The sequence below is a fragment of the Gouania willdenowi genome, chromosome 18 (genome assembly GCF_900634775.1).
Source record: "Gouania willdenowi chromosome 18, fGouWil2.1, whole genome shotgun sequence".
In the NCBI taxonomy this organism is placed as follows: domain Eukaryota; kingdom Metazoa; phylum Chordata; class Actinopteri; order Blenniiformes; family Gobiesocidae; genus Gouania; species Gouania willdenowi.
The window spans coordinates 17,012,907-17,037,951 of record NC_041061.1 but is presented as its reverse complement, the minus strand read 5'-3'; the positions used below and the strand labels follow the sequence as shown (position 1 = coordinate 17,037,951).

At 38.2% G+C, this 25,045-nt stretch overlaps 1 protein-coding gene across 1 annotated transcript in view; it reads right to left on the bottom strand.

Annotated features, from left to right (window-relative positions):
* Positions 1-25,045, bottom strand: part of sema4f (sema domain, immunoglobulin domain (Ig), transmembrane domain (TM) and short cytoplasmic domain, (semaphorin) 4F) — a 58,595-nt gene that overhangs the window by 11,583 nt on the left and 21,967 nt on the right. Inside the window, exons 3-4 of the mRNA XM_028475295.1 lie at positions 641-783; positions 291-350 (exon numbers count right to left, since the gene is read on the bottom strand). Coding sequence (XP_028331096.1) covers positions 291-350; positions 641-783 — 203 coding nt within the window. The remainder of the gene's footprint in view (positions 1-290; positions 351-640; positions 784-25,045) is intronic.

Sequence of the window (25,045 nt, the reverse complement as noted above, 5' to 3'; positions counted from 1 at the left end):
GTCCAAGATGCAGCTTTGTGTTTGAGTGTGTGTAATTTGCCATGTTTTCAAGGAACTTCCTGGTTAGCAGCTGGTATTACGAAAGCACGGACTGTTGTAAAGAGTGTGTCATCCTCAATCAAGCCTGGAATGTGGACAGAATAAATGTTGCCTCAGTGTTTGAATCATTCCCAATCATTAACAGATTGTAATTGAATCCGACAAAAGCAGTAGGTGTGTGCGCGTGTGTGTGTATGTGTGTGTGCGTGTGTGTGTGTATGTGTGTGTGATGGCCGGGGTGAATCGCACACCTCGGTTTTCCCCTTTGCAACACAGGACCTCCTTTTCTCCTCTGGCACATCCCAAGACACCTAAAGAGAATAAAAAACACAGGCGAATGCTCATCATTAAATATGTAAGTATCAGCGTTGTCCTCTCAATATGTACTAAAATAGTAAAAAATTAAAAATCCCAACACTTTTATTTATTTATTAACCATTGAAACTAGCTTATTACGCCATTGTGACTTTAAAGCCAAAACAATGAACAATTACATAAAAACTCATGTCCCAGAGCAAAGAAAACACTAAATTTAAGTAAAAAACATAATAAAGTCTGCTTTTATAACCAAACACTAGCTACTACACAGACATTAACTCACCATGCGTGGCCTTTGGTTCATTGTGTTAGTGTCTACAGACAGTATTGCATCGGTGGCACCCAGAAAGAGCCTCCCCGTTGAGCGGTCCAGTAAAAAGGCGCTGAAATTTCCGATCTTCCCAAACGTCTCCGGACCAATGGTGTCTGTTGACCAAAAGAGAGGATTATGTGAGATTTTCTTGTATTGTGTGTTGCATTTATTTTAATACTCTGCTGGGTGAATCAACAGATTTCATTTGTGTTTCTAGCTTTGTTTCCATCTTTGATTTCTGGTTGCTTGGATTGTAAATATTTCACTCTTTTACACAGGAAACCCTTCTTCTGAGGATAAATAAAATGCTAAATTATGCACAATGTCTTGTAAATAATAGATTACTTGTTTGTAGTACACATATTTTATCAGCCACTATATTTGTCTACCCAATATCCCAAATATCTCATGATTCACAGCCTCGGGGTTTTTGAATCAAGCTCTAGCTATTTTTTTTCTTCTTCTTTGTTCACACTCCCAGTCACACACTCTTTTCTCGACTCGTTCTATACTGGAGGACAAAGTGTGATTGTGTCTCAGCTGCTGGGCAGAAAGAGCCCAGCTGTGTGCTGAACATCTTTGGATTTCTGTGTCTCTCTCAGAGGTTTTTTTGTATTTTATTTTTTATAGGTTCTGATCTTTTAGGCCTTCAAGAATCCTTTTCACATTTTCAACAATGCAGAGTTCAGAAAAGGTCTATTTCCACATCTCAGCCAAATATACCACAAAGGCTGACAATCATTGTGCCACGAACGACACGCCAGAAAACAGGTTAAATGTTAGTTTGGATGAGGAAATGTTCTGATGTTATTTTAAAAAGCAAACAAAGCAAGAGAGGCAAAATCAGATGCTGCCACATGCTGAGCATTCATATCTGTACTTGTACTGATTATTCAGCTAATTACTGAGAACTAATGACAACAAAGGAACACTCAGTTAAGTTTGTTCACACAAGCTAATATTATAGACACAAAGTCATGGAATACACTCACTATCAGTGACACAGACAGAGACCTCAGTGAACACTGGGTTAAGAGCTGATACTCATTGCAGTTCTCTAATAAATAACTGTGCTGATCAAGCCAAACACAGCACTTATAAAATAATTTAAAAAATCAATGTGATTAGCAGCTATAAGGAAAACGGATCTGTTACAATAGGTGTATTTAGCTCACTGTTGTCCGGCACTGTTTTCCGGCATTTGCAGCATGTGTAACATCATATCAGCCTAGCAATAGCATAGATTTAGCATCAACATTGGCTAAGCATTAGCATTAGCCTAGCATTAGAATTAACCTAGCATTAGCTTAACAATAGCAATAACCTAGTTTTAACATTAGCATTAGCCTAGCATTAGCCTAGAAATAACAATAACCTAGCATTAGCTTAAACCTACAGTTTTTGTCATGCTTTATTTGCCAATCTTGGACCATTGCTATGACAACAGATGATCAATGCAGCAGGTTAAAAAATAAAAAAAATTCAAAGGTTAGAAATAAGGTGACAAGCTTATCATATTCAATTTAATAAATTCCTAAACATGATTATTCCAGCAAGTTCATCTCGTCGTCTTTTTTGAAATATTATGTTATGGTTTCCTTTATTCAGACAACTTTTTTCAGGAAATGTACTTTGAGGAAGACTGACAGTTGGCAGTCGAAACATGTCAGGAGATTAGAGACATCTACTGATCACGTTGATGTGTCCTTAAGAGTTATTTCTGGGCGTGGCCAACCAGAGAGTTCTCTCAGGCTGGCCACGCCTCCTGTTGCCCAATGGTCTCTGGAGAAGAGAATCTCTTCATGTCAGGAGATTAAAGTTGTTTCCTTAACACAGGCAACTCCAGTCCTCGAGGGCTGGATTCCTGAGACTTTTACATGTGTGCCTGCTCCAACACAACTGAATCAAATGAATGGCTCGTGATCATGCTTCGGTAGAGCTTGATGACAACACATTGGTTTCAACCAGGTGTGTTGGAGCAGGGAAACATCTAAAAGTCTCAAATATCTGGCCCTCGAGGACTGAAGTTGCCTACCCTTGCCTTAACATATTAAATTCTTAAACAAAAGAGAAGCTCGAGTTTCTCCTGACTTCTCAAACCACCTCTGAATTAAAACTACTGTAAAAAACATCCTCACCTAATTTATTCGTTAATGTAAGAAAAGAAAGCTGAATTAAATTTGTTGAATGGGTAATACCCACTTTTTTTAATAAATAGCTCTCAGCGATGATGTGGTTTTCCACTTAGAGGCTGTCAGCCTGTCTGTATGTGTTGCTTTGTGTGTCGAAAAAAAAAAAAAAAAAAGACACAGACATCTGCCGGCAACCAAATCACAGACATTATGCTGCCTCCGTCTACAGCACTCTCATCCGGCCAACCTGTGTCTGTTTCCCCTAACATTTCACATGAATGTCATTTCTCATTCAGTAAGGAGCCATCTGTTCAGCCTACAGGCGGCCAAATGAAAAGAGATGCTTCTGACTTGCTCACGGACTGGCTGCGCTTCCTGAAAGTCAGCCAATGAGAGGGATAGGCTTCAAATGTCTGTTAGTGTCTCTTGACATTTGCACATGTAACTATTCTAACACCTTCCTGTAATGACAGCTAAATAGATGCAAAGCAGCTAACCCACTCGTTCTGTTTTTGTACTTTGTCATTTTGTGTATGTGTTTTTTGGAGCCTTAAGGCACACTCTTTCTATAGGCTGAAGTAAAACACACACAGCAAAGTAGATATAAACACAAGTGACACGAGTTAACGGCAAAGTCTCGAGAGGTCCTTGCAAACGGTCATCACTGCCTGCAAAGGATAGGAGCAACACACACACGCGCGCACACGCACACAGCCACCACCTGCTGTGTACCCTGAAGTAGAGAGATGATTCCTAGAGATTTACCATCTGCCCTCTACTGCACACACCTCTAAGATGAAAAAAAATAGCATTAGTCAGAAAATATAACCCAATTCCCATCCCTTTTATGTCCTCCTTCATCTCCATGGTGACAGTCATGAATATTTTTCTGGAGCCCTTCATGAATATGTTCGACATCACATGTGTGACAGAGAGAAGAGACTCTACAGGTCGTCTTTGATGCTAGCACCCTATAGGTAAGCAATGTTTTCCATGTTTTAGTGTAATGGTTTTTAACTTTTTTAGCCTGCAACCCCCAAAATAAAGGTGCCAGAGACTGGAGACCCCCACTGTATGAAATGAACATTGAAGAACAGTCATGTGAAGACTGGCCATCTATAAGGGGGAAAAAAGGGGAGAGATTTTTGGGGTCCATCCATAGAGTCAACAAAATGATGGTCCATTGTTCTATGAATCTGTGATAACCACATTTATTTATTGATCTGAATAATATCCACTGTTATCCAGGAAGTTTATTATTAATTGCACCATAGTATATAGTCATCTTAAAGATGTAAATCCTTGTTTTAATCAGAAATAAAGGGTTAAAAGTGACCAAAAATGGTGAAAAAGGTGGTGAAATGGGATTTTCAAAACCCACAGAAATTGGTTAAAAGTTGCAAATGAAAGTGGCCAAAAACTGAGAGAAAAAGTGGTTAAAAAGGGTTCAAAGTGTCAATATATTGGCTTAAAAGTAGTAGTAAAATTAGTAAATGTGGTTACATTGGCAAAAATAAGCATGAAAAGTTGAAGAGGTTATAAGTGACACTAATGGGTCAACATACAGGGGTATGTAACATTAGGTGGGAAAATGCACTAAAATTTGATGGCAAAGTGTCAGAAATTTGAGTAACGTAGCAAAAATGCATTAAAGGGAACAAAAATAAGGCAAGAAAAAGTGATGAAAATAGGTTAAAATATGGCAAGTTTGGTGCAGTTGCAGAGAAAGGGTAAAAAAAAGTAAAAATGGGCTCAAATTGTTACAAAAAAAGGCATCTAACGACCCCCTCCCAATATCTCACGACCCTAAGGTTGAGAACCCCTGTTTTAGTGTAATGTGTGCATTTGGTATTTTAACCACTGAAAGAAAACTTGCTCCAATAAACATAAGCAGATACATTTATTTCCAAAGCAATGTCCTGATTCAAGCGTTGCATCCCCCGCACTGAATAAATTGCTCCATTACGTTTTTTTTTTTTAACTAAAAATATACTTAAACCCTCCACTTAAACAATGAACAAATATTCCACCCATTGCAAAGTGTGTTCTGAGTATAAATGAATAAGAAGTCCTAAAATACAAAATTCACTCCCCTGCCATGAATCATTCATTTATGATACATTAAACATGACGGTGAGGCAGCAAAGGAGACACACACACACACATCATGTGTCCTTGTGTTTGCATGCGTGCAGCCACGTGTGCATGTGTGTGTGTGTGTGTGTGTGTATAAGAGAGGCTGGGGTGTCCATTAGAGTTTTAATAAACTGACTTTGGCTCTGAGGGGCCCATCCTTGGTCTCTGGCTGCAGGGCATTGTGGGAATGGATAAACCAGTAAGCAATAAATTATACACCTCCCTCCCTCAACTGTCACTCAAAATTGACGGGATGGAGAAGAGATGCAGACAGACACACATACACAAATACACACACACTACACAGAGACCCTACAGTGAGACAGGATACAGCTGCACACCAGACAAAAACCCACTCAGCAGAAACACACGTTTACGATACGATCATCTACTCAGCGTTATTTTCCCTCATTTCCAGACTCTTTCCTCTGAATTGTTTAGCAGCGGTCGGGGGTCGACGCTTTTCACAGGTTAAAGGGATACACCAGTTCCTGGCTGCCAGTCCCCTGACGCTACACCTGCCCTGCAAAGCTCCAGTGCTCACACTACAGCATACATTATGTTAAGCTAATGACATCCAGACCTCCCTGATGTTAGACTCACCTCAACGACGCATACATTATTTTATTAAGAATGATACTTGTAATACTGTACATTGTTACTTTTTCTTTTAGTTTGCTTAATTTCAATTTCAACTCAAATGATGGATTAAAATAAAGTTAGTTGTTCATTTTCTTACCAAAAGTGTAATTTGGATGTAGCTTGATGGACTTTTTACAATAAACTCATACGATTGGACAAACACACTATTTAAGGGAGACAGTTAACCAATGAGAAGATAGATGCTTCTGTGGTTACACAGATGCCACTTTGGGTTTTAATGCCTCACATACAGCCTGCGGTGAGCTGCTCATCATTGTGTGCAGTCATAATGGGACGAGTTTGTTACTTTGAAAAACACTTTTGATTTAATATAGAAATCAATCACTAACAATAGAAAAATGCATGGTCAGTAAATGTGGAGAGTTATCTGTTGATTAAAAATAAATCATACATGGCACATCGAAACTGGTCACCTGGGGCCACTTGGACTCATTTTGTGAACCCCCAAAGTAAACGCACAAAGTGACTCCAAAAATACACAAAAATGATTTCAATAAACAAACAAAATAAACACACATACAAAAAATACACATTATTAAATTATTATGCTGCACAAGATGAATATACTCAATTACTCAAAAAAAAAAACAGGCATGTACAAAACAACCCAAAATACACAAAATGACAATGAAATGACGCAAAACAGCAACAAAAATGACTCCAAAAACGCACAAAACAAATACTAATATACAAAACAACAACAAAAGTACACACAATGTAGGGCTGGGCAAAAAAAAAATTATTTTGCAAATTAAGTTTAAATTTAAATTAAAAAAAAAAAAAACGAATTTCCCATCACAGTTTTTTTGGGACTTTTTTGTGTTCCGATGTGAGCCAGCCCCCTCTTTGTTTACATTTGTGTTTACCCTCTGAGTAGGCTATGTGTGTGCCACAGGCATGTTTAATGTTTTATTCACACTACGCTGAGATGCTAAGGGAAGAGTTTATTATTTATTTTTTAATTTGTAATGTTATATGTTATAAAATATGTAGTTATGTGATTTCTTAATCAGAAAATTTAAGCTACTGTGAAGTTGCTGTAGCACTTTTTCTTAAACCTGGGTTAAAGCTTGAAATAGTTGAATGACAGAGCCTCATTTACTTTTTATTTTGGGATTGTTCTATGCATTTTAACTCTTGAGGACAATCACAGCAATAAAGTTTCACGTTTGACATTATACCTGATGTCTGCAGTCATCTTTAAGTGTATTACAGAAAAAATTGAAACTTAAATTTTTCTTTAAAAAATCTGAATTTTTTTTTTTTAGGGAAAAATCGCCCAGCCCTGACATAATGATACCAAAATTACACAAAACGATAACAAAAACACACAAACCCTTTGATGTTTCCTGTGTTAAAAATGCTCAGATGCTCAGTCATTATCCTCAATGCCAACATTAATGTTGATAATGTGCTGGATCATCATATATTAGCTTATTTTTAATGACAATAAACAAGGGAAAAAATACAGTTCTGATCAACTGTTAGTCCAATCCAGAGAGTCTGAGAACACATCTGTGTGTAATGTTTGGTTTGGCTCTACCTATTGTTCCTAAGTGGCTCATTGTCTTCTCTTTGATTGATCATAGACGTCAGCTAATCAAGCACATACTGTCCCACAAGAATGAGATTTGTAAGCTCAACAAGGAGTGTTTAAAAGGCTCAATGTAAAAAATACAAACAAGCAGGGAGGAGGGGGGGGGGAGAACCAGGATGACTGCAATTTGTTCCAACCTTGGATGTACAAACGTCATGGATTAGTTTGTAGCACACGTGTGACACATCAAGACACAGCCAGTCAAAGAGGAACATACAATGCTCCTCTTGTAGTAGTCACGCTCTATTTCAACCTTGTTTTCAGCCAATAAAAGGCCACACAATGCTATCAAAGCACTAGAGCACAGTTGTTAGATCTACTGAGAGGCTGTCATTTAGCTCCCGTTAGCTTCAGCCGCTGCATACCAATGCAACTGACAGCTAAAGTGCTACGATTAAAGCTGAAAAATGATGCCTTTACAGCCCTGCTTTCAAAAACACTTTGTATTCAAAAAAGCATAAACTAGAAAATCAGGAAAACAATCTCAGTTGTTCACTGCAGAAACTTGAATAGAATGAATAATTTTAACACATGTAGGACACACAGACGCACACTTGTTAAGAAACAAGATTTTTCTAACTCATTTGAAACAAGAGGATTTTCCTGCCAGCACATTTACTACCATTAAACGTAACAGCTTGTAAGAGATGTAATGGCAGACAGAAATCACCACAAAGGGTTTGGACTAGCTATTAGATATAAAACGGGGTGTGTCAACACCGCAGACAACTTTAAATTGAACTTATTACAGAGAAAACACTTTAGTTCTGAATCTGAGCTGTAAACCAACTCAACAGCTACAGTAAAATATTTAATAGATGGCAGAACCCCTGCTAGCTAACGGCCTTTCTGTCGGCGTCAATAATATATCAAAGCACATCCATAGGTGCTGTAAAAGTGTATGTGAGGGACTGTTTGACTCCATTAGCTCTATGAGGACATTACCTAGTTAAATACCAGTAAATTCAGCTACATGTAGATAACAGCCAGGCAGCTTTAAAACTGGAGCCGTCACATAAATGGCTCAGAAATCAAATGAGACACAGATGAAAGGATGAATAAAATAAGGATTGGGGATTTTACTTTAGTCCTCAAATTCCCTTTTACCAACAGCTTACATTTAATAACCTTTTAAAGCTCTACAAAGCCATATGTTGTGAAATATGAAGCTTAGCATGCAAGGTTGTGAGCTACTGTGATCAATCATTAAATGGCGTTAATTAACTCCACCCACTTTTGAAGTGGGTGAAGCTGAAAACCATTTTGTGCATACAAAAAAAATTGAATTAATTGAACTTGTCCGGCTCATCTTTTTAAACAGAAATAAGCTTTTTAAAGCATTATTGATCATATTAGTTAAAGCTGCTTGACATGAGTTAATGAGATAAAGCCATACTGTAGGCTTCGTATATCAATAAATCAAACATCATTTCCTGAAAAATTTGATACAAAGGATTAAAAAATGCTGCTACAAAGTTAATTTTTCCATCTAAACCCATAAACACATTTTTGTACATTGCATTGTGGGATGTGGAGTCAGAGACATGTGCATAGAAGTGTTTTTACATCATTCTGATGAAACAATAGAACAAATTAGAACAAACATTGTGTCAAGAGTATCACTGACCACCTTGTCTTGAGAGGAAACAAGAAAACACAAGAAAAAATGTAAAAACACTTCTATGCACCAGTCTACAAGACTTCATATCCCACAATGCAATGCTTAAAAATGCCAACAGTGGCAATTTCCACCTTTTTCCTTTCTTTTTGGAATTAGTAAAGTTCAATTCATTGACCTAAGTGATATGCACTATTATTTTATCTGTCTAAGAGACCCCAACTTTGAAATGGGAAATTTGCTATACACCCATTTCAGAAAAAAAAAAAAACATTAAAAATACTACAGTTCTACACTACTGTGAAGTGAAGACGCCAGAAAAAAGTAACCAACTCTGATACAAGGTCAGGCTCTCCTTTGAGGTTCTGCTTCACTGGGGGCGCACACACACACACACACAAAGACCGATGAGCACTCACACACAGGGTGAGGCTAGAGTGAAGTCCCCTCGGGAAATGGAGGATTATCAACCATTACAAAAAAAATGTGGGAGAAAAGAAACTTGTACGAAAGGAAAAATAAAGTAGGTGGGAATAAAAGCATCAAAGACAAAACAATGGAAGAGGTGAAAGTAAAAAAAAAAAAGGAGGGAAAGAGGAGAAGAAAGGCCAAGGTTGCAGTAGTCTCACGTCATACATTTAATCATGCGGTGCTGAGCTTGTCTGTATGTTTCTGTTTAGATTAATATTTAGGTGAATTATTTGCTCTTTTTCAAATAAGAATCAGAATTTCTGAAAACATTTCCCCCCCACCTCCCTTTTTATTTCCCAGGTTCCCATGCTCTTACTCTTCCCAGAATTCCCTGTTTTTCTCTCTCTCTCTCTCTCTCTCTCTCTGGCTCTGGGTGATAAGCAGTAGCACTACTAATCAGGATTGCCCTAAATTCACTCATGCCCTGCAGGATTAGCATGTGTGTATTTGTGTGTGTAGCGGTTTGGGAGCTAGGTGCCCGCAGCTTTCAGTAGCACTCAGAGGACAGTTGTGTACATTAAGCCAAGTGTCTATGTTACTTTTGTGTGAATGAGTCACTGAATGCACACAGTCATTCTATTTCTATCTTACAGTAAGTTACACTGTCCCGCTAGATATAAAACAAAGTCATCCTCGCTCTTACATAATATTATTTCTTTATGGAACGCCACGTGTAGGTGTTGAATCCTTTGAAGGGCATCCGATATGTGTTTTTACTGCCGTTTGTAATTTAACGGTGTTGAGTGTTCACATCAAACTTGTTTTGATTTGTAGAATTATTATATCCTTCATTTAACCAGATAAAAGCCTCATTGAGATTAGAAATCTATTTTTCAAGAAGCAGTTCAGAACAGGTTTATGTCAGAATTTCAACCTTATTCCTAGACATGCTACTGTAGATGTAATGACAGTCCTGTATGAAAAACGTGGTCGCAGTTAGATCAAACAACACAGCCGTTCTTTTAAAAATCTACAAATTGTTGTCTGTTGAACGGACGGCAATAAAAATATTTGGTCCGTCTGTTCAACCGAATTAAGTTTCATTTTCCCTTTTCATATTCTCACACAGGAAGTTGCATCCATAATAAGAAAGTAGTTGCAGTGAGGAATAAAATGGATATAGGATTATGTGCTCCGGGCACAAGATCCATATTGCAAGTTTCTAATTATTCATAGGAAGCTATACCATGAAGCTGGTAAATTGGCAAAAGTGCTTTAGGCTGCTGACTTCAACCTTGTTTTTCAGTGGGAAGTGGGTTCAAGATGGTGAGTCACTGTCTTCTGTTTGTTTCTGTTCTACAGATTAGCACTGGCACTGGGTTCTGATTTTAATCGTGCTAATGGTAAATCACTTTTTAATGCCATGCATATACTGCATACACAAAATTGCTTCACTTCTTTTAACCTATCCCTGAGAGCAGAGGGCCGCTGAAATGTGCAAAATCTGAATAGCGCATTAAAAACTGGTAATGGAAACACCTAAATTAAAAAAAAACACACACACATTGCTAAAAAGTGCCAAAAGTGCAATGTAAACATTTTTTATGCAATTACAGTTCATTGAATGCAATGTACCTGGTCACATGACCACTTTTCTCAGAGAAAATATGGCATTACACTTTAAAATTATTACATTATATATTATTACATTATAACAACAAAGGAATGCGGAGTGTTGAAGGAGGTTTTGAGCACCCATCTTTCTGCAGCAAAGGGTTACGATGCTCAATGGAAACACGTTCTAAGTGCTATTATACTTTGTAGAAACTTTAGAAATATGACTTATTTAGCAAAAAACTGGAATGGAAACAGCTAATGATGTCTCACAGGGGATTCAAACCAGCGACCCACCGAGTCCAAGTCTAAATATTTAAGACCAAACCCAAATACACTGATTTTATATGTTGTGAACAAAGCCATCTGCCAGTAATAAGGTGGGCTGGAACATCTGGTATTCCACCATCAAACCTTAACATGTTTTTGGTGTTGAACGGTGAACTCAGACTAAACAACAAGTGAAGCAGTGTCTCTAAATGTAAATATTGGGTGGAAGTTAGAATATCTGTAACACCAGAAGTGTTGCACAGTTTTTTCCACTCTTCCCTACTGAACATGGACACTTAGTACTTGTGAAATTACACAGCAGGCCTGAGAAAATGTGTATTTTATCAAGGCTTATCCTAATCTGTTCCACTCAGACTATTGGGAGAGAATGGCGCATCACTGGGAAATCCAAAACTGCTAGTCCGTAGTTGTAGTTTGACCTTCAGCCTCAAAACAACAAAATATTTTTCTTTTCTTTTTGCCAGGGTTAATAAGCAATGCTGGAACAAATAAGCTTTACAATAAATAAGCCATTAGCGACATTGTTTTACTTACAGAATAATACAGCCCTTTTCTGGTGAAGTGAACACATACTGTGACTAGTGTTGATATACAGATGTTTTCCCACAGGTACAAAGTCAACAACAGACAATCGAGGAAGAGAGGAATTGGATCGCATGGGTAGAGACATGAAACAGAGCTAATGGCCTACAAATCGAATCCACGGTGATGAAACGGGCTTCGCTGAGGGAATGCTGCCACACAAAGATACATTTCACCTGATCTCTGTGGTAGCACACAGAGATGCACACACGAATACCGCCTATGTTTGTAGTGACACGTGTTGATAAAGTACTACAGTCAACACTGCGCAGTGTATCCCGGCCGAGAGTAATTGGAAAAATCCAATGTCATTCCTTCCTGCCTTAAAAACCAAACTTCATTTGCTGCGTGGATAACTACACAGAGGTCACATGTTTCTCATTAAAAGTACCTAAGCTACAGCGCAAACATCAGCAGCTACACACAAACAAACACACACTGAGCACTAATCTTTTCTGAAAGTGCTAAAGCAACAGCTGCTCAGTGTCACATGGGTGCCACCAGAGAGATGTGGAGGGGCCAGAAGTCGCCGACAAGCTCAATAGGTCAATATATTCATAGGAACCTTTATTACACACATAAACACATATGCAATCTGCATAACGTATATAGGCCCAATACGAGCTATTGTAAGACAGTAAGAAACACTAGGGTGGAGATGGGCAACTTCTAACAAAGCAGGGCCCACAAAAATGTGGCTGTCTGATCCAAGGGCCACAATATCAACATTTATGATGGCATTTAGAATATTGACGAATCTTAACATTACAGTAATACAAGAAAGAAGAAGTGTTTTGTCTTTGTAGTCCTTTTGTGCGGGTTTTCATGGTGTTTGAGTTTTTTTTACCTTTTGTGTGTTTTTTGTATTTCATTTTGTCTATTTTCTTGTCAATATGGCAAATCTTTTTGCATGTTTTTGTTATATTTATTGTTGTCTGTGTATTTTTCCTGCATTTTGCACAATTTCATTTGCATTTTGCGTGTCTTTGAAGTCCATGTTATTGTTTTCGTAGTCATTTTGTGTTTAAGGGGTTGTTTAGTGTGTCTTTGTTATCATTTTGTCTACTTTTGTTGACATTTTGCTGTCGTTTTCTGTGTTTCTGGAGTTTGTGTGTTATGTTGGGCTTCATATAACTTCCAACTTCCTGAATTACAATTTTGTTTTGGGGCCCGCGCAAAATTAGACCGAGGTCTGCATGTGGCCCCATGCGCCGCAAGTTGCCTGTGTCTGCCCTCGAGGGTTCAGTGTAAAAAGAATTGTTTCGAACCTGACAAATAAATGCCATTTTCACAAAATGAAAAAAAACAAAAACAAATAAAATGGTTCTGACTTGCACTCAGTGAACAAAGTGTACATCCTCTCAATGTCAACACTATGTTTAAATGCGTAACTTTCCAGTGAACACCTGAAGATGACCGCTTTAATACACCTACACAGTTGTTCACACACAACTTTCTGAGGCTTTTTTTTACACTTCCTGTCCAACATGTACAGACAAAAGTCCCCTTTACACACATGAGTTAGGCAGCCAAATACAGACAATATGAAAGTGAGAGAGAGACGTTAGCTATGGAAGTTAGCAGCTTGTTCATTAGTGAAGCAGACAGTAATTGAGGCTAATAAGGAAGAGACTGAATGAGTCAATAACAGATAGATTACTGAGCTGTTTGTTGGCCTGGAAAAGAGAAGAAACTTTAAATGCGAGCGTTGTTGGCAGTGCATCCATCACTTACTCTTTTTTCACTGCTGTTATAAATTATGATTTATTGCGTGATTTATTGATTTTTTTTGTGCACACAGATGTTAAAAGTCACTATTGGTTTCAGAAAAGAGTAATGAAAATATGAAGGTTATGGAGTCCCCAAATTGGGTTCAAGGGGGGTCACTTTTGCTTCGGCAGCACCGACTTCTTTGAAGAAGCAGCACATGGCTGTAGCTGTTGAGTCTATTGAGGTGAACCGCACATGGAGCTAAATGGAAAAGGAAGGCACAGAGACTGAAACGGCACTCCTACACATGTTTCATTACAATGAACAGAAGCCAAAGTGGTCTACCTCCCATCAGGGAATCAAAGTTTCCATTCATGGCTGGAGAAGCAACAGACACACATGGCAGGTGAACCCACATCCTGGTTATAGCGACCCAGAGCCCTAATCGCTCCACTCACTGTGTCATTTAACGTTTGTTTCTCATCGCATGCCAGCAACCCATACTGGAAACCCAGAACATCAATAAGCAGATGAATGTTTTTGATGTCTGTAATGTATGGGTCAGGATTAACGCATGCAATATAAATGAACCTTATCTAATACAAGCCTAGTTATTTATTGAAACGTCTTTGCTGCGTGTATAAACATACCAAAATATGAAGGAAAACATGGAAGCAATTCTATTTGTTGTCTTGTTTATCAAATGAATGTTTAACCGTAAAAAAAAAAGTCTGTTCTTATAAGTGTCTAGATTGTCGTCACCCAGACTAATTGAGTTCATCATCGACTCTGGGCACACAACAAAGTGACCAGTGTGTGCAGCTCAGATCAAAGGAGCAAACATTTAACCACCAGTGATTGAATAACTGTAGGGGGAACTTGGGCGTTTGCAGAGAGCACTGCGTAAATGTCAGAAAAGAGGAGTTTGAGTGTTTAGCCTGAAACAGACAGATTGAAGAACTCCAGTTCGTTCTCCAGGTACAGTAGCAGAAGCACCTCAATTGGTGCTCATTCCAAACCTTGATTCCTGAACCCATATCTGGGTATCATATTGTTTTGGAGAAACAAGTGACTCCTCGCGTCTGTCTCACATTACCAATACAATCGTCTTTCCACACATGATCCAGACCCCAACAAAACGCAGAGGTCAGAGAGCTCCCCAGACACTGACACAAACATGGCACCTCATTGACCTGTAACCTCCTCTCCCTACTCAGACTTTACCTCCACAGTCTATTGAACCTCCCTACCAGCCTCAGCAGTGCGAGGACAATATGAAGGCAATGGCCTTGCAGCTGCACAGACACCTGTCTCATAAAAAACCAGGGAGAAAGGGAGGGGAAAATGGCTTATCTTGGAGACAGCCAGAAATCCTCCTCCCTCTCTTTGGCTCACTTTCTATTTGCCTGCCACTCATCCTTCCCTCCATATTTGGATGATTTATCGAGGTTAGCTGGATCCCAGTTTGTTTTGGTGCTTCTTCAATTTATGTTTGTTAGCAGCTCACTGAATCCTTGGCTCAATGCATGTGTGCGTTTGTGTGTGAGAAAGAGAAAGAGAGAGCGCAGTTAAGATAGTTAGCATATTATCAAATCACAAAGAAGGAACTTCACAGAGGGGAGAAAGAGTTGGAGAAAAAGAAGAGACAAACTGGCACAGGGGAGTGCTGATAAATAAAAGTACAAAGGCTGCAAAATAACCTATCAATGCATGAAGAGGAAGCACAGAGATCAACGACAATGCCATGCAACCCAGACAAGTCCTGCCATAAACCCTTCATATTTACATTAGATTTTAAATACTAAAGAATCAAAGGATAGAATTCAGCTACCATTAACAGTTAAGGTCCACAGTCCCAAAACAGTTAGGTTCACTTGAGTTTCTAAGGGTGCGCTCACACTGGCAACCAGGGCCGTTCCAAGCTCACAGCAGGAATCCCCCCTCCCTGTCCCTTTTTTGGCACGGTAGAACGGACGTGATCACCAACTCAACTCGGTTCCCACAGAGAAACACGTCATCGCGTTAATTTATGACACACGTATGGCGGTACGTCACCATTAAGCAACTCTGGATTTGTTGTTGACAGTACATGCTGTTAATTTTATATTTGTTCGTTTTGATGAAATCGACACGAGGATCATAGAGAGAACCAAGTGAGAGAGAAAGAAAGAGATGGATTAAAACAGACTAAATGTTAGTGGATTTATTAAAAATGAAAGACACCGACGATAAAAACCACCATGGATGGAGGTTCAAAGGGATTTAAAAACAAAGGAGGAAACTGAGCCTATAAAGGTAAGATCAGTTTAATTTCGGGATCAATAAATCATTCTGCTTTTGTGGAGCTAGTCTTTGTGTACATTAATGTAAGTGTAAATAGATGCTTTTAATGTGTGAGACAGTTTAGGAGAGAGTTTGTTTAAACTTTGAAAGTGATGGAGATAAACATGCTCAGATGGACACACGCACACAGTTTTCCTTTTGATGAACATGACAATATCTAACTCTTCTTTTATTTCTTCTTCTTTAAGACCATGCAGAGTGGACACGCCCCTCCCTGGACATCAAAACCATGAGCTAACCCTAGTTTCCATCATCTGGTCTAGACCCATCACTTCCACAGACAAAAGACAGAATAAAGTTCAGAGTCAACATGGGACCATGGGATGCACTTATTTATTGAAATGTATATTCAATGATTATTTAATGTTCTGTAATTTTGCTTTCTAGGAGATGTTTTTCATTGTTTCAATAATTTAGAGACTTAAGGGAGGTTTATATGATATGTTTCAAGAACAGATTGTTATAATGCATAATAAAGGTGATTGACTTGAGTCACCACTAATTTCAGATTGTTTTTAAGACTTTGTATGAAAAGAATTTAACAGGACAACAATGGTGTGCAGGGCTGCAGTAATGTTGGCTTCATACAATAATAATAATAACAACAACAACTGCACACGCCACCAGAGAAGCTTCCAGTGAATAATTTACAAGTAAAAAAAAAAAGTTCACCGATGGTGACATTGAGATCTCAATGTCACCATCAGCAAAAATTGCAAAAGGTTACACTTTATTTCTGGCTTATTGATTTTTGTTTGGCAAATTATTACACTTTCTTTCAGACATTTCATTTATTTATTTGGATGAATAAATTAATACACTACACTTCGCTCCCCAAGACACTGTGTTTGTTGTGATTCTACAGAGTTTGTGAGAATGTGTCCCAGAACACTGAAACACCATATAGATATACCTACTGTATATATATATATATATATATATATATATATATATATATATATATATATATACACACACACACACACAAGCAGCAGTACAATGTCCAATTTCCATTTTTTCTGTGTTATATAATAGCCAACCACATGCATCCTGTCCACAAAATACCAGTAATATTTCATACATTTGCATCAGTAAAATGTCCCATTTCCATATTTTTTGGTTTATATGGGTTAATATACCAGTAACATGTGTTTATATGTATATTTATACCCTCGGAAATACCCAGACCTGATGATGAGCTGCTACACTCATCATCTGGGCAAAGAGAAGTCCTGACGGTCATGTTGTCCTCTGCCTCCATGAGTTCTCTGTGGTGTTGTTCATATATATATCAGGTAACGCCAACTCTGACCTTTTATTGGCTAACGAGCACTTCTGACACTGCTATCATTGCGGAATGCGGATGTTTATGTGCCTTAAAGCGTTGCGCGGTACCAACGTCATCACATTTTGCGTGCAGGTCGAGTCGAGATGTGTGTGCGCATGCGCGGCCCACCGTGCCAGTTTGGCACGCCGTTTGGCCAACCGCTTCCAGCAGGACCATCGGGCCGATACCATGTTCAAGTTATTGATGGAAATTTTCCCCGCACTTGTTTGTCTTGTTTGTCAGATTTTGACAAAGTTTTAACCAAAGATAGATCTTGAGTCATGGAAGATTCCATACATTTTTGGAGGGTATCCGAACAATATACTGATTCTGGATCAGTAAATTGATCCCTATCTCTCATCAATGGTGAAATTTCAAAAATTCACATCTTGGCTCGTAGTTAACTGATCTTTTTTAACTTTGACGTTATGTCGGGCTGGTTCCTTGATTATTCCACTGAAATTCAAGGAGCAGATTCAGATACCCCATTCCATAATGGGTTTTTCTAACGATTGGACTTACTGTATCCTTATTAATGGGGATACAAGCCTTCAAAGTGTGAATCATCATGGTACCACGATCAGGATCACTGATCCAGACAACTGCCATTATTTGGCAAAGAGGATATTTAGAGCTTGGTGGAGGATTGTGCTCTCCGAGTGCTCCTGTTCTTAAAGGAAATATTTTGTTGTACTTCCCATAACCACACCTTAGGCTGGAGATTCCCAACTTGGCTGCATGCCTGCACAGGTGTAAAAAACTAATTATCACTTGATATCTAAGATACCAAAACTGATTTACCAGTCGTATTAGGAACAACAAAGTACTGTGCACCTGACAACTTTTCCAATTTAAGGATGAACAGGTGATAGTTCAGCTTTATTATCATATATGTAGAGGTACATATCAACTCATGTTCCAACCAAAACAAGGGATACTCAAGATGTGCAAGAGGAGCCCCCAAATGTAGTTTCTGAGACTGCATTGCAAGCTGATTAGAGTTGATACTTGTTTGAGGACTGGATGCAGATCAGGACAGTCAGGATACATATTTCTATAAATAGTGTCTGTTGATTAACACAATGGGTACCCCTGAATAACTGAAATAAACCATCTAAAAGTCACAGAATAATCCTCATTGCTTTTATCCACACATCTTTGGTATCTGCTGTGTCCCACTGTGCTGCCCCTTCATGTCTAGTACTTCTTTTGTACCGTTTGTTCGTTCCAGGATTAGACTGAGCTGATGCTTAATCTTATTTTAGAGTAAAGACAAGAGAGACCACATGATTGGCTCTGCCGTGAGAAAACAAAAGCCTCCTAAAGTTCTCTAATTATTTACTAATTTGTAGACAAACCAATTAGAGTATTGAGTTTCTTAGCGTCTCAGTCGGAAGCCTGAAAAGCTCCTACAACAGTACAACAATAACATGTTACAATATGTGTAGTTATCTAAGTGTTTGATCCAATTCCATTGCTTAAAAAAAGCCTGTTATTTTATGGTGCTATGCAACTGCACTAACAAAAATAGGTTGTATTTTTTAATAATTATTATTTTCTTTGTGTGCCCCTGTGAACCTTCTGATGAGAGAAGTATAAAGGGGATAGATTTAGAATAATAATGAATCCAGGTCCATTTCTGGGGCCACTTGTAGAGAGTACGACTGGTTTTCCAGTCATGTGCATCTGTCTGATGTGATATATAGCAGTACAGGTCATAGGGTTAAGTGCTTAGCTCTCACAAAATGGGTGCTCAGCTCCTCTGTGCATCTGCAGAGCTGATAGCTTTATCCATCCTGCAGGCTAGCTACAGCTTAGGACGCGAAATGGATCAAGCAGATTGAAGATCAGAAGTTAGGGTGCTTTTCTCCAATCAGTCACTCTGAATCATGACTAAAGTTATATGTAAGGATAACCATCAATCACCATGGCTTCCTCTCTGATAATGGATGGTACAGGTAGGAACTGAAGGACTAATAATTACGCGCCAGAGAATGCCTAGTTTTACCCAATTTATATACAAAACTTATGTTTTTGACTTGACACCTGGTTTAAAACAAAGTAGTCAATTTCTCTCTCCTGAAGCTACAAAACTTGCAGCGGAAACAAAACGCATTTCGATATTCGATTAAGCATGTGACAGAACATTTAAACTAATTACACTCATTATTTTAAAGAGATGTAAGGGAACTTACATTGTTCTCAGTTCAATATGCAGCTTTAAACTATTTGCTTCCCATGGTTTTGTTGTTTGGCTAAATATATTAAGGCACACATACAGAATGATCCGTCTACCACCACATACCAAACTCGCTATTTTCAGGTTGCCAGACCTTAATACATAATTAAATACTACAACAGTATAAAAACATAAAAATAAGACAATGAAAAAATGTCAGAAAGGACAGTTACGGTAACCTGGACTCACCCACTCAAATAGTTTTGTATCCACACGGAAATGAAAATATTGCAGTGGGTGTCTGCATAGGGAGAGAAAAGCTTGACTACAAGTTTATCTCACTCTAAAATTTGACAAAAATAGCCCCAAAATCCTTCAGCCATTTTCACCAAGTTTACATACAAGATAACCAAGTTGTTAATAAGTTTAATGGAGGTATTATCTGCGTCGCTCTCTTTGATAATAAATAAAAGTCAATCTCAATATGAATCTTTAAAAATGCTTACAGTTACTTTCCACAGTAAGATTGCATTATCACTGACCACACAGATCATCTTCAGATAGGAGTGAACTGCAGCTTTTACAATGATGGGTTAATCAATCCATCTCTGTGTGAGCAGAGACTAAATATTTGCATATACAGTACTAGCATGATCTTTATCAGTCTTACATCAGAAGCTGGCATGTGTGTGAAAAAGAAGCCTTTGTGTTTCTATGAGTCTGCACTAAAACATTTATTAGAGCATGTGTCAAACTCAAGACGTGCGGGCCAAATTCAGAGAAATTAAATTACAAATTTTGAGAAGATTTGTTTGACGACTGCTCAACATTCAGGAAATTTTAAGTGACTTTCATGTCCTGTATGTGTGAACGTACGTGGGAAATAAAACTGATTCTGATTCTGGGTGTGACACCCCTGCATCAGAGGAGTGTGTGTTGCTACAAATGCACATTATCTTGGTGTGTGTAATTGAAAAAGCTAAAAAGAAAAACGCCAGCTTCCCTTTGCTTTAACTATATATGAGACGGTAAATAGTATCATTGCCTGACTACTATTATGTCGCAAGCATGGTAATCTTAGACAGGTGGGAAAACAAACTCCATCTTTGGCACAGACACACAAACAATCAAACGCACACAAACACGCACGCTCTGGCGGGAATAGTCTAAGCTAAATAAATGATGGCTGTTATTTCCACATGGCTGAAGCTCCTGTGCTGATTCACTGCACTGTCAGTGACCACACACAAGCCTCAAACACGTGTCCTGAGTCGCGCACGTTGTGCCTGCACAGAGCATAACTCTCTAATGAAACATTGAAGAAGAAGTAAAGTGCTTTTCTCATCAAAATCTCTCTAAACTTCAGAAACAGCATTTCTAACCTTGAGGCCGGTGTAAGGGAGGGTTTAGTGTAATGCAGAGATGGTGGATGATTGTTTATATTAGGTTTTTTTAATTAACCAGAACAAGAGGTGAGATTAAGTTCAGCCAAAGAGACGTCAATAGGCTGCAAAAAAGAGAGTGGAAAATTAACAAAAAAGCATGAAAAATAAGAATAAAAATGTGTACTTTTGGTTTAAAATGATAATCATAATAATGATGATGAAAATGATCGTTTGATTAGAACAAGAACTGAAGATCAGAAAGGTCAGTCTTGGTCCCACAACAGATGGGAGATGACAGGAAACGATAAAAATCTTTTCAAAAGGCACTAAATACTACTTCTTTCCACTTGCTTACAGTGTTAGATTCAAAATGTGTGTAAACCCTCATTTATTTGATCACTGTGCTCTATAGTTGTTGTTTTTTATATATAGTATTCTGAGAAAAATGTTGTAGCTGGACAAGGGAGTACTTGGATTCAGAATCAGAACTAAGAGAATGGGGATACTTAAGCCAAACAAGTTTGAGAACCACTGTGCAAAAGAACCACAGCTTCTGACATGTGGCTACGTTTAGGGCTATGTGTTTCCCTTGCAATGACAAAAAAAAAAAAGCTAATGCAACATGAAAAATGTTGTGACACACCCACATCAAACCAAAGGAGAATTGGCTTACAAAAAATGCATTCTGAGGTCAGGATTTAAACTTCTCTACAGAAAAGAAACACGTCCCCAAATGTATGTGTATTTTGTCTGGTTGTAAAACATCTTGTAAAACGCACTTCTCCATCAACCAGGTTCCCCCTACGAGAGCTCGTCATTCTTTTTCATGAAATGTCAACCTGAGATTGCCTCCACCGAGGCAGGATTGCGAGATCCCTAAAGCATCCTTGGATACTGAAGGGAAACGGGGTAATAAATCAGCAATGTTTCAGCAGCTTGTTCAGTTGAGTTACATTTCTAACAGTGCCGTGAGCTGATTCTGTGCGACTGTCACTAAACAGAAGCACCGCTCGCTGATTTAGCAAAATTATTTTACACCTGGTGCAATGAAATGTGACATCAACAAGAGGATACAGCCTTACTACATGGTAAAGCACAGACTATGATATTCCAGATAACTTTTAAATATGGCCAAAACTAAAAAAATTATGACAAAAAAAAACTAAGTGGGTAAAGTAATCAAGTGGTTTAATTTGAGCTTTGAACAATGTGTTAAGGTAAGTGTTCGAGTTCTTTATGAATATGCTAAGTTTCATTTATTCAGACAACTTTTTTCAGGAAGGTGTCTGCGATCAGCAGATGCCTCTGAAGAAGACTGGCAGTTGACAGTCGAAACATGTCGGGAGATCAAAGTAAACTTCCTGAATATTTTGTCTGAATAAATGAAACCTTAACATACTATTAAAAAAGAAGAAGCTGAAAAGAACACTCTGGAATTATTGAGCATTGAAGTTTTTCTGACCCAAATTGAATACAAATCATTCAGTCTTTTATATTTTAATAGAAAATAAATCCTTTTCTCGTGAGCTACAACATGGAATTGGAGAACTGATTATCCTGTTTAAGGAATGACTAAATGGATTTATTAGTATTCAACATTAATACCAAAGCCTTGAAAATATGCTGCAGGTTTGTGGTTTATAATAATGCTGAATGATCAGTGCATTTATGCTCCATTTGCATGAAAGCAAAGCCATACAAGTAGCCATGAATTGAAATAGGTTGCTGCTCCTCACTCAGCTTCTTATTCACTGAATCTCTGACCACAAATCAATACTCTCCACTCCCAGTTAAGACTGTGAGACAAGTAAGGCAAACCAGTGCCAGGGCAGGCTCTGTGTTTAGAGATCAGGATAAATGTTTGAGTTGAAGAGCAGAATTTGACAGGGAACTGTTTGTGCCAACATCCTTCAGGATGCATAAGCTTTCTTTTGAAATACATACACTCGTGTGACAAGACGATAATAGATCTTATATCTGCCTCAAGGGTTGAGATAAAGCAGGTTTGACATTTGAAAAAAACTATGTGTTGAAAGGGTGTGAGAATTAAGCATAAAGCTACACACAGTGCACTTAAACACACACAGGGGGGAAGATGCTGCAGAGATGGCAGGATCTATAGTCCACATTACGCAGGAGTTATTTTCCTCCCCCACACAAATGCACATACAGCGCTTAGCTTCCCAAATGTATACAGGAATCTTTGACACTCCATAGTGCATCTGAACTCCTAGAAATTATACTCTTTAGTAGCTAAAAAACCCTGTGTTGCCTGTTTGCTGACTGACAGTGGTGTAGGTTGACTGTCTGTCCTTTTTAAATGAGCTTAAGCAACAAATCAAACTTAAAAAAAAGCATAATTTTAGTTTCAACACTACACACCTTCACAAAGCCTGTTACTCAGTAGGTCTACATGCAGTTTGAGAAAGAGAAAAAAGAGAAAATCATAGTCTATGGCTGATAAATCAATGAAGCATACATCATTAATTTGGAAAAAAATCTAGATCATATAGTTGCTTTAGGAATCAGAAGTACTTTTACTTCTTTCAGATATCATGGAGAATACCAGGAACAAAGGAAAATAAAGATTGTGAGTCATTGTCCCCCTTGTCTGGCAAAAAAAAAAAAAAAACACGAAATTACAGTAAAAAGGAAGTGAAAACACTTCTATGTACGCGTCTTCGAAACTCCACTTCCCATAATGCAATGCACGAAAAGTGTTTAAGGAGGAGATGAAAGCAAACCATTGAGCACCAATTTCAACCTTTTTCCTTTATTTTTGAGTAAATGAAGTACGATTAATTAATTTATGAGGTCTGTGATTTTATCTAAGAAACTATAAAAGCACTCAGAGGGCAGACCTCCGCCAAGTGATTTATTTAACCACAGTGCACTATTTTATTTAAATGGTACCACATTTATTATTCTTTTTAAGATTTGGCACAAACACGTAAAAAGCACAGCAGGAGTACTGGGCAGGACATACACAGAATGCACTTCCCTATTACTACTACGACATTACCCATAAGCCACCACGCTTAAAGGAGCAGGAGAGTTTTCGGCATTTTTGGTAATCCAGAACACCGCCAAAATGTAATCACCTGTTCCTTGTCCCATTATCAACATTTCCTGAAAATTTAATCCAAATAAGATCATATCTTTTCAAGTTATCTTGCTAACAAACAAACAGACAGACAGAGACAAACGCAGGGTAAAGCATAACCTTCCGCTCTGCGCTTGGCGGAGGTGAAAAGTGATCGGGGTAGCAGCTGTATTTCATTCTTAAAACACGAGAGACAAACACAAAAAATCAGATTCTAATTTGTTATCTTTCTATTTGGGTCAACCAAACTTATGTAAATATGCACCATTTTGTGAAGTAAAAAAAAAAAAAAAGCCACCAAACAATGAGCAGTCAATCGGTGTTTGTCAGGACTTTGCGTTTCTCTCCTGCATGCATACAGACAAGAGGAGAGGTCCTTATACGACTTGTTAGCATAGCTTGATAGCTGTGCACTACGGTGGTCCGTTAAAGCATGGGAAAAAAACTTTCAGATAGCCTTGAAAAGAACCCTACATTTGGTTTTGGCATCCAGAAGATGATTTAGGAAGAAATTTGATAAAGCAGATGTTTTCGAGGTTGTACCCGCTGCTCAAAGTTTCCTGGAAATCGACATATTCCACATACATTATACATACATACATTATCAAAAAGGAAGGTTCAGAGATTCCATTCAAGCAGATTATGAAGGGAAAGCCACAGTGGTTACTGGACCTTCTAAGTAAAAATTGAAATGCAAGTTTCAAGTTTGTTTTCGCAGAACAAAACCACAAATTATCCAATATGCTTTTTTAATTTGGCTTACTATGTTATAGTATGGAGCAATTTTCAAGCGTCTTGTGCAACCTCTAATCATTTATTCGTTTGCATAACATTTGGACCCAAATAAAATGCCAAGACATGGAACCAAATACAGGGTTCTAAGCTAGAAATTTTGTCAAATTCTATTTCTTTCTACAATCCAGATTCTTTTCATTTAGGCACCTCATCCTCAAAAATAATTAATGAGAGGCCTCTTCCAAAAAAAAAAAAAAAAAAAATCAGATAGAATTTTTCTTTTTACATTTTATGATTGATTACGGCACATTCCTGTGCAGCCTATCGTCAGTATCAGCAGCAACGCGCAACACCCGAAGAGGATATGCTACAAAGCAGTATGTCTAGTCATTAATCTTGTCAACAGGATAGAATCCATTTATTTATTTATCCCTTCACCCCCCTGCAGCTCGCACACACTGTGACAAATTGCTGACACGGATAGAATATTACTGAGACTGGAGATGAGACTCCCATGAGTTCAGCCTTCTAACCCGATTTCATAAATCT